Source organism: Olea europaea, unplaced genomic scaffold, assembly GCF_002742605.1.
Source record: "Olea europaea var. sylvestris unplaced genomic scaffold, O_europaea_v1 scaffold2613, whole genome shotgun sequence".
Taxonomy (NCBI): Eukaryota; Viridiplantae; Streptophyta; class Magnoliopsida; order Lamiales; family Oleaceae; genus Olea; species Olea europaea.
Genome location: NW_019244456.1, coordinates 112508 through 122193, shown reverse-complemented (window position 1 = coordinate 122193; position 9686 = coordinate 112508). Strand labels below are relative to the sequence as shown.

Here is a 9686-nt window from a genome sequence, read left to right as displayed (position 1 = left end):
AGGATAAAGAGAGGGAATTTGGAATTTGGGGGAAAGGCAGACGGGTTTTTGGGTCTACGATGTGTACAGATTTGTTTTTTGTGATCCTCTGTGACCAAGTAAGCATTTATAACTAGCTGTGACCAATTTTGTGTTAATTATGATCGATTGTGACTTGATCATATATTGTCACAATTAAGATTGACACGGTCACAGATAGTTACTAAATTTGGTCATAGTTAGTCACACTGGAGATCAATTTTGTCACAATTAATCATAGATAATGCAGGTTAATGACTTGGTCACATTCAATTAAAAAATTAGACGATCAAAGACAATCACACTAAAGGCGAATCTTGTCACAGTTAATCACATATAACACATATTTGGTCATAAATAACACAAATAGTGACAAATCTGGAGTGCTTCTGTGGGGTTAGGGTGTGCTGTGGTTTTGATTTTACTTTTGATTTTTGTGTATGTGGTTGGTTGGGGTGGTGGTGGTGGTGGTGGTGGTGGATAGGTGAAGGTGGTGCGGGTGGTCCTTTCTTCCATTTTTCTCTGGTCACAATGTGCACAAGTTACAAATCCAATAGAACTAATCACGGGACATTGGCATAAATAAATAAATAAAAAGAAGGGTCGTCTGAGCGATCGTCAGAGCAGTTTGCCGAAGCAGTCGCTGGAGCCGATAACCCTCTTCGGTGGAGAGGTGGAGGGAATGTGGTGTAGTGGTGTGAGGTGGCATGGGGTGAAAATAATTAATGTATATTGTATTATAATTTAATATTTAATAAATTTATTTATCACCCAATTTTCGAAATATTTTATTGAGTATGTTATTTATAAAATGTAATCTTTAGAATTAGGACTTATATATTGATCCCTATACATTATTAAAATAACAATTTTGATCCATCAACAAAATTAATTTATTTTGACCCATCAATAAAATTAATTTATTTTGTCTGAAGTTTATTGTTGGTCTACAGCGTATTTTATTCTATAGTAAAGTTTCATTCATCATTCACGTTAAAAATATTATTTTGTTTTTTATTTGTCTTTCTTGGCTATTGACATCTCAAATTTAACCTTTGTTAGATTTTTGTTTTTTAAATTCTCTTTCAATCACATATTTAGTGAGATACACAAATTTTATTAACAATATATTTTATCAATTTTTATCAACATTTACTGAAAAAATGTTTAAACCAAACAAGGGCTTAATTTCTAATTCTATGAATTTTAAGACTTTGAAAAATGTAATTTTTTTTTTTTCTTTTGAAGGTAACTATAGTTAATATATTATCTTAAAATAAATATTATTACAAATTTGTTCTCTCTATTATTTACTATTATTCTCGAAATTGAGCCCCGCTTCAAGGTACAATCTTATTCTTCCAATAAATGCTGTGGTCCATCGCTATTCTAGCCAAAAATGATTCTTCTTTTTTTTAATTTTTTTTAATTTTATTTTATTTAATTTTTTTATTCTAGCTAAAATGATTCTTGGAAGAATTGAAGATAGAGGTAAAAGGACCTACGAGATTGCACAATCCACTTCAATATGATAGATTTTGTTTTACATGAATATCAAAATTTACATTTTAGTATACATAATGTTCAAGTGGCATTTAGCCTCGTTTGGCTCCCATTAAATTTCATTTCATTTTTCTTTCTTTTATTTTCAACTATACAATATTTTATAAAATAATATTACACGTAAATTGAATCACTCCATTTAAAAAAAAAAAAAAAATTATTTCACCTATTTTCATTTCAAAAAATTGGGGGGCAAAATGGGTGCTAATCATTAGCTGGTGAAAAAAGTTGTTTCCACCAACCAATGATAAAAATGCCACTTGGACAGCATAACCCGACCAAAATGCAGAGTTATTTGTTATTTTTCTTGTGGTGGGAGGGGTACCATAGGTTGTTGCTGTAATATTGCATAATTCTGGCCTTATCCATTTTTGGTATAATATGTTAATGGATAAAATTCTATATCGATTAAAGATGAAAAATATATAGTAACTTATAAGGATTTAGACTGCTGCTTTTAATAAGATTGACATTTTAAGATAAAAGTACAAGTTTTAATATAGTATTAGATCTTATTAAATTCAACGAACAATCAAATCCGATTAAGACTCAAAAAATGAACAAATGAATTTCAAGATTGATTTGTTTAAACTAATCATCTTGCGGGGGTATGTTATTCACATTGAATAAAAATGAAAATATAGACTAATTTGCCAATCCAAATAATAACCCCAAATTAATTTTAGTAATTAAAATAGCAGCTCCAATCTGATACTGCTTATATCTGGGGTAGAATCTTTCGATAGTGGGTTAATAACCCAAATGGTTATTGAAATTTGCAAAAAAATTTCACGGAATTATTGAACTTTAAAAATAACCCAAATGATCACTAAACTTTGAAAAATGTTTTCACAGGGTCATTGAACTTAAAAATCATTTCATTCATCTCTAAATTGTGCAAAAAAAATTCATAGGATTACTGAACTTTGCAAAAAGTTTCCCAGGGATCACTAATTCAGTGAATTCCTAGGAAACTTTTTGCAAAATTTAGTGATGAATGAGATATTTTTTAAGTTCAATGATTTTATAGAAACATTTTGCAAAGTTCAATGACCCCGTGAAAATCTTTTACAAAGTTCAGTGATGATTTTGGTGATTTTTAAAGTTTAGTAACCCTGTAAAAACTTTTCACAAAGTTAAGTGACCATTTGGATTATTAACTCTTGGACAGCCCATCACTACTATCTCCAAGTTTTCAATTTCATGTCTACTCTTTCTATATATACCTTGGATTTTGCAATGCATGTTCTGTCAGTAAACAGAATTATTTACAAATCTTCTTTTCTCCTCTTCTTTTAAAAAAAAAAAAATGGTGTGGTGTGCTTATTCGTTTCTGTGATCGAAAATGGTAGTTATAACAGCATTCTTTTTGCTAGCATCCGTGCTCTTAGTTAAAACGGTATGTTGAATTTTGCCAACAATTGCACCTCTACGTCATATCTCTCTCTCTCTCACACACACACATACAAAATAATAATAATAAATAAATAAATAAATGTTAAGCTAGCTTAAACTCTTGAAGCGAGAACATACATCCTCCAATATATTTTATCCAATAATTTTTGTTTGAAACGAATCATGACATTGTGTCTTTGCTTCCTATGTTTTTGACAACTTTAGAATTTCATCTCATGTTTTGTTCTTACGACGAAGTGAACTCGTCTGTAGAACCAGAAAAGATTACCATTTTAACACTGTGTGTAATAAATCTATGACCATCTACAACTTTGTTGGTGTATTCGGTGATTATTATTGTTAGTAAAATTTGTTTTCCATTTGTTGTCAAGAAACAATTATTCTCTTAGCTGATTTGTTATTTTCAATTTCGTATTATTTAAAATGCTTCACTATAATTTATTAATTTCACTCTAAGGTAAAAAAACACCCAGATGGTCTAAAAAAAATTTCCATTAATTTTAGATTTCTGAACCCTCGCTCTCTCTCTCTCTCTCTCTCGCTCTCTTAATTTTTCTTTAATTATAGAAATTTGTGTTTATGTTTGGTCCTTTCAACAAAATTATACTTTTTAACAATTTTTGTTGAAAGCGCCTTTTTAACACTTGAAATGAACAAAATTTGCTAATGGAGATCGACAATGCTACTAGGTTATAGGTTCAACGTAAAATTTTATGGATTAAACTAGATGTACAGATGATGAAGTTACAGACTTTCTATAGGTCACTCTCATGGAGGTCGGGTCCACGCGGGACCTGATGCATTAAAAAATGGCCAAAAATAACACCGACCCCACCCATTGTGATTGATCTGTAAAACATCTGTAAGAATCCTCCCCGTAAGTGCAGCTCGGTCAAAATTTTATTCTTCACCCTAAGAAGGCAGCGTTCTTTGGAAATCGCTAATCCATCTCTTAAAGAGGTTGGTTTCTGATCCATTTAACGTGTAGAAATTATGTTAGGCTTCTCATTCTTAGGATTTTGAACTCTAGCTGAGGAAGTGACGTTCAGTTGCACGATATCAGTTATCGACAATGACGATCAATTTCTCTATTGCTAAAACAAAACGTTGGAGGTTTGATGTTGCAATTTTGCTTTTAATATTTATTAAAATTTCCACTTTGAAAGGATTTGTGTTGGAGCTGAACAGTTTTACTGGCTTATAGGTTATGTTTAATAAGGGTGAACTTTTGACCCTTTTTTCTAGATATGATGATGGATATTTAATAATATACTTCTTTTAGTCTTTTCAGCCGCTTTCCTGCGGTTTTTTTTTTTTTTTGGGTTACATACACTATTCCATATTGGATTGGGACTTAATCAGAACTGTACTTTATTTACACATACATATGTAACTTGGTGTTATGTTGGCAAAATATTTTGCTTACTGTTTGTACCCACATAACATTGTAATTGTGTAACTCAAGATATTGTTGTGAAATTCCATGATTGATGATTTTTTTTTCTTTTACAGCATCCAAATTCTTCTAAAGATAAAGTCACTGGCAAGAATCCTTTAGAGAAGAGGCCACTGGTAATTGCTGAATGTAAATGATCTAGCAGAAGCTTATGTAAATTTTACTGGCTGAATTTATTTGGTTTAACCTTTTCTTTTTCAAATTTTTCTTGGCATGTCTAGTTGTAAGAGAAGATTGGATAAGTTTTTTGGCTAGAATGAACTTATTTGTTTTTATGTGTTTTGAGTGAACATTTCAGGATTGATTTTTCTTCCTTTTTCTCAAGTATCTCTCTTATTCAGCAGGATGTTGTTGGATCGGCTTCATTTCCCATAAATCCTCAGCAAAAACATGCCAAATTGGATTTCCTCCAAGTTCCACCAGTTTCTTCTTATTGTGTAAGTTTCTGTCATGTGTTAATTTCGTTATGATTTTTTTTCCTGATTCATAGTTTGAAAGCCTTAAATTCTCTGATCATGTTAAGTAATGTATTTGGTTTGAGTTCCAACTTGGAAGTGTCTTTCTTAGGCTTCTATTGGTCCATCCCCCCTATGCCTCTCCTACCTCTCTTGGTGCTACGATAATTATGATTCATACTGCGTGCTTCAATCGTTGTAGTGCTGAATTATGATTCTAAGTGGAGGAATACAGTTAGTCTGGGCCTTCGTGTCAAATTTGTAATAATTTGGTAATCTAGTGGAAAGAGGTTTTTTAGGCTGTCAACTATTGGAAAACAATTTTATCTGAAGGCCCATTTGGCATGGCTTTTGAAAACCCAAAAGCTTCTTTTGTGCCTAGGTGGATAATTTTTTAAGAGTACTTTGTCTAATTAAAAGTGTGTTTAGAGGATGTTGGCCCAATTCCTCATAAAGCTCTTCTATAAGAAGCGGAAGATATCTCAAACATGCCCTTAATATAGTTCTTTTACTTAGATCCAGTTTGGATTTCTCCCCATCGGGCATAAGTTCGAAGCGTCTTTCTACTTTATCTATCTTTATTTTTTTAATAAATATGTTTCCTTGGTTTTTAATTTATGATAGTTCAGACTTTAGAGCATACTTTATAGTTTCAGTTCCCTACATTTACAGAGTTCCTGTATTATTGAATTTGATGGCGCTTCAAAGGGAAATCCCGGACCAGCTGGTGCAGGGGCTGTGCTGCGAACAGCAGATGGAAGCATGGTAACCACTTCTTGTTTGATCAACTTTGACATTTGTAAAATGCTTATATGCATGACCTTGAGCTTCATTTTGGTAGGTGTTTCGTTTGCGTGAAGGTGTGGGTACTGCCACTAATAATGTGGCCGAATATCGCGGTGCCATTTTGGGGTTGAAATATGCTCTGCAAAAGGGGTTCAAGCATATACGGGTTCAAGGAGACTCTAAACTTGTCTGCATGCAGGTCTAGTTTCGTCTTCATTCTATTATTCTCTCTCTCTCTCGCTAGCTCTCTCTATGTCTATCCCTTATTTTTTTTTTTTTACTTACTATATTCCCCCATTAGCATAGATAAATCAAAGTGAAATTTGCACCACAGTCCCCCAAACTATACCCTTTTCCTGACTTATGTCCCCATTTAAAATTTTTTGTCATTTAGATCTCCAATCTTTCATTTTTTGTGCAAGTCTGTCCAAATGAATAGAATGCAGCCAAAATTCTATTAAAGAATAATGTGCCTTGCACATGATTACTTTAAGTAGGGGCAATCCTATCAATTCAATATATTTTTAACAACTATTGAAGAAACTGGAAAAAAAAAGAAAAAGAAAAAAGAGAGAACGAGAAGGAAAACATAGTGTCTTGCTTCATCCACTGTGGACTGTCGCCTCAGTGGCCACCTGCACCACCCCAATGACTCCCCGACCAGATGCCATCCCTATGGAGCAATCCTATCAATTCAATATATTTTTAACAACTAAAAAAAAAAAAAAGAGAGAGAAGAGAAAACAAGAAGGAAAACATAGTGTCTTGCTTAATCCATTATGGACTGTCGCCTCAGCCGCCACCTGCACCACCCCAATGCCTCCCCGACCAGATGCCACCCCTACTGCCCTCACCATTGGTCTTTATCGAGTCATCTCCAAGCCTCTACCAATTTCAACAGAATTATGTACTAAGAGCCTAAAATATGGATGGAGCAAAAACCCACATGCACCATTAACGGGAATCAAGGTTATCACATTATGACGAGCGAGATTGTTCACAAGCTGGAATACTCAAGTGATTTTGGGATCGGATTCTTATGGAACTTAGTAATTTGCTTCAGTTTCAAAAAAGGGTAGGTCAAAATCCCAGATTTGAACAGACATTGGGTTTGCTCTCCAACAGTCATCAGTTCGAGTCCTCTCAGGGTCACTGAAGTGAGTACACGGCTGTAAACTTCAGGGCTCCATTGGATTAGTCGAGGTGTGCGTAAACTGACCCGAACACCCATAATCATCAAAAAAAATAAAAATAATAATAAATAAAAAAAATAGAAATAAAAAATCCCAGATTTGAATTGGAACATAACCCCAAGAATCCAAAAACTGGAGCTTTAACTAAAACCCAGCAATCTATAGTAAATTCCGAATACCCAGAATTCTGCTATCTATTTCCAGATCTAATCACTTCAAAGATTGAAAAAGAAGAATTTGTGCACCAATTGTTGGTGGCCACTTGCTATACCTGATTTTGCTCCACAAATATTTGCACATCTAAACATAAATCATATGTATAATCAAGATTGAAACTTAAAGAAAAAGATCATAAATTGATTTTGGCCAACATTTTAGAGGGGTTTGGATGCAAAGATGGTAAGGAAGAGTTATGATAAGTCAATGGTTGGCGATGATGGTACGAGAGGCTACTGTGATAGGAGTTTATGGGGCGGTAGTGGTGGAGATAATGTTGATAGTGGTGAGGCGGTAGAATTTGGAGGTAGATTTTGTTGTTTTATTCTCTCTTTTTGGTTATTTTCCTTTTTCTTCTTGTTGAGCCACTTAATCTAAAAACTTGAGCTATTAGAGGACGCAAAATATATATTTAACTATTATATTCAACATGCCCCTCACGTGTAGGCGGGATTCATCTTTCCTATTAAAACATGACTAGAGCACAATTCATTTAAATTGGTAGTGGTGAGATTTGAACGTAGGAGTTTTGCATGTTTTAATATAATGTTAAACCACTTGATTAAAAAGCTTGAGTTATATCATTTAATTATTATCTTTAAAACTTCCTATCTTTTTCATTATTTATTTATTTTTTTTGAAAAAAGTGCCGACTAGACCACAATACCCTTAAAAAAAGAAGAGCATGTGCAAGTCACGTGACATTTAAAGAAATACAAACTTTTTCCGTCCATTAGGACCTTCTTGCACCTAAAAATAAAAATGGGGAATCTAAGTTAAAATAAATTGTTTGCGGACCCAAATGTGACAAGTTGTATAGTGATAGGATGGTGCAGATTTCCCTAAATAAAAAGTAGTAGAAAAAATCGGTAGATTTAGCCTCTATTTGTTAAACATTTTTAGGAAATTAAAAGTTACTTCTACTTTTCGGTCAAATTCAAACTCTAATTTCAATCACACATTCTAAACTACTTATTATTATCCACATATTTCGTGGTCCCCAGCACTATTCCTCTGGAAAAAGTTACTAATAATCTTTCCCAAATAAAGGCTAACTATGTACGAAGTTTTAGACTCTAGAAGCTTGCAAGTGTAATACATCATCTATGGGCTCGTGCTCTGAAAATCATGCTAATATATAGGCAATGTTTGTCCATTATCTGGTTCTATCTCCTTTGAGGGTTTCTTCCCTGGTGCAATGGTGGTGGTCATAGATATTACTGTGCCTTCTCGGGTATGATCTCTTTATCACTTATTACCGAAACTATATCTATTGGACAGGTTCAGGGACTATGGAGGACAAAAGTTCAAAATATGGCGGAGTTATGCAAGGTGGCTAAAGAGCTCAAGGATCAGTTTGTGACTTTTGAGATCTGTCACGTTGAAAGAGTATGTTAAATTTTCCTTTTCACTTCATTCTTAAATGAATAGACTGCATGAGGTTAGGATTCTTATATTTTGTTGGTTATTTTGGCTGAAAAGATACGTTAGAATATTTTGGATATGTGTACATGTATTTAACTCGTTGTTCTTGCTTGATATGCATTTATTAACACTGCAAGTTGGCTTTTCTTCGCATGTTTCGGAAAATAAAATCTCTCCGAACTTTACACCCTTGTTTGTTCCATTATTATACACAAAGAAATGTTCATATTTGCACTTCTTTATTCATGCATAATTTTCATTTCTATTCCAATTTCCTTGTATGTCATCAACTTCTTTCTCATCCCAAAGGCTTTTCCTATCTTTTACCAGGACTTAAATACTGAAGCTGATGCTCAAGCAAATCTAGGGATACACTTAAAGAGTAATCCCGGCTGGCCTTCTTGATTTTCTTTGATTTTTTCGCGCACTATTAAATTTGTTTTGAGAATCTTACAGAACATTATCGTTATGCAGGTGGTGAAATTCAAGTTGAATGTGACATCCCAAAAGCTTGATGGAATCACTGCTTAAATGGTTCGTAATTTTTTTTGAAAAAGAATGTGTCAGTGCATGAATTTGGAATTGTTGTGGTCTGTCTAGTGCAAGCAGCGTTTGAAATTGTAGATAAATTATCAAAATGGTGTTGTGTTAAGAAATTAATTCTATAACTTATTAGTCCAGTGGTAATATAATTCAGGCGCTTAGTAAATCAATCTCGAGGAATTTGGCAGGGTCTCAATTGGTTTATTGTATTGCAGTATATCCTTAGAAGGGTAGAAGAGAGTTGCGCGAGAGGATTTGACCTCGTATAATTGAAATTAAGGTTTAGTTTAGCTTACAGCTTGGTTTCGGATTGATTCTAAAGTTCCAACTTTTGCTTGTCAAACAATAAGCTTCGTAATTTTTTTATTTTTTAAATGATTATGAAATAATTTGTACCATTTGTCAAAGGGTAGCTTTATAGATTTTTCATTTAAACTTCACCAATTTCCTAGAAATCTACAATTACATGCTAATTATCATAAATAAGGTGAATTAGTTTAAATTTTAAATATCAAGTGGTAATTAGAATTTATTAATTATAAATATTTAATAATTTTTTTATTTTTTAAATGATTATGAAATAATTTGTACCATTTGTCAAAGGGTAGCTTTATA

The 9686-nt window shown here is 33.1% G+C and overlaps 1 protein-coding gene across 1 annotated transcript; it reads left to right on the top strand.

Annotated features, from left to right (window-relative positions):
* Positions 1–4503: 4503 nt before the first annotated feature.
* Positions 4504–9368, top strand: LOC111383098 (uncharacterized protein Mb2253c-like; the record flags this gene model as incomplete). Its single annotated transcript, XM_023007167.1, has 7 exons — positions 4504–4569; positions 4795–4890; positions 5581–5673; positions 5750–5893; positions 8385–8492; positions 8859–8910; positions 9003–9368. Coding segments are annotated over 7 exons (600 nt in total), but the record flags the coding sequence as incomplete, so codon positions are not given.
* Positions 9369–9686: the final 318 nt, after the last annotated feature.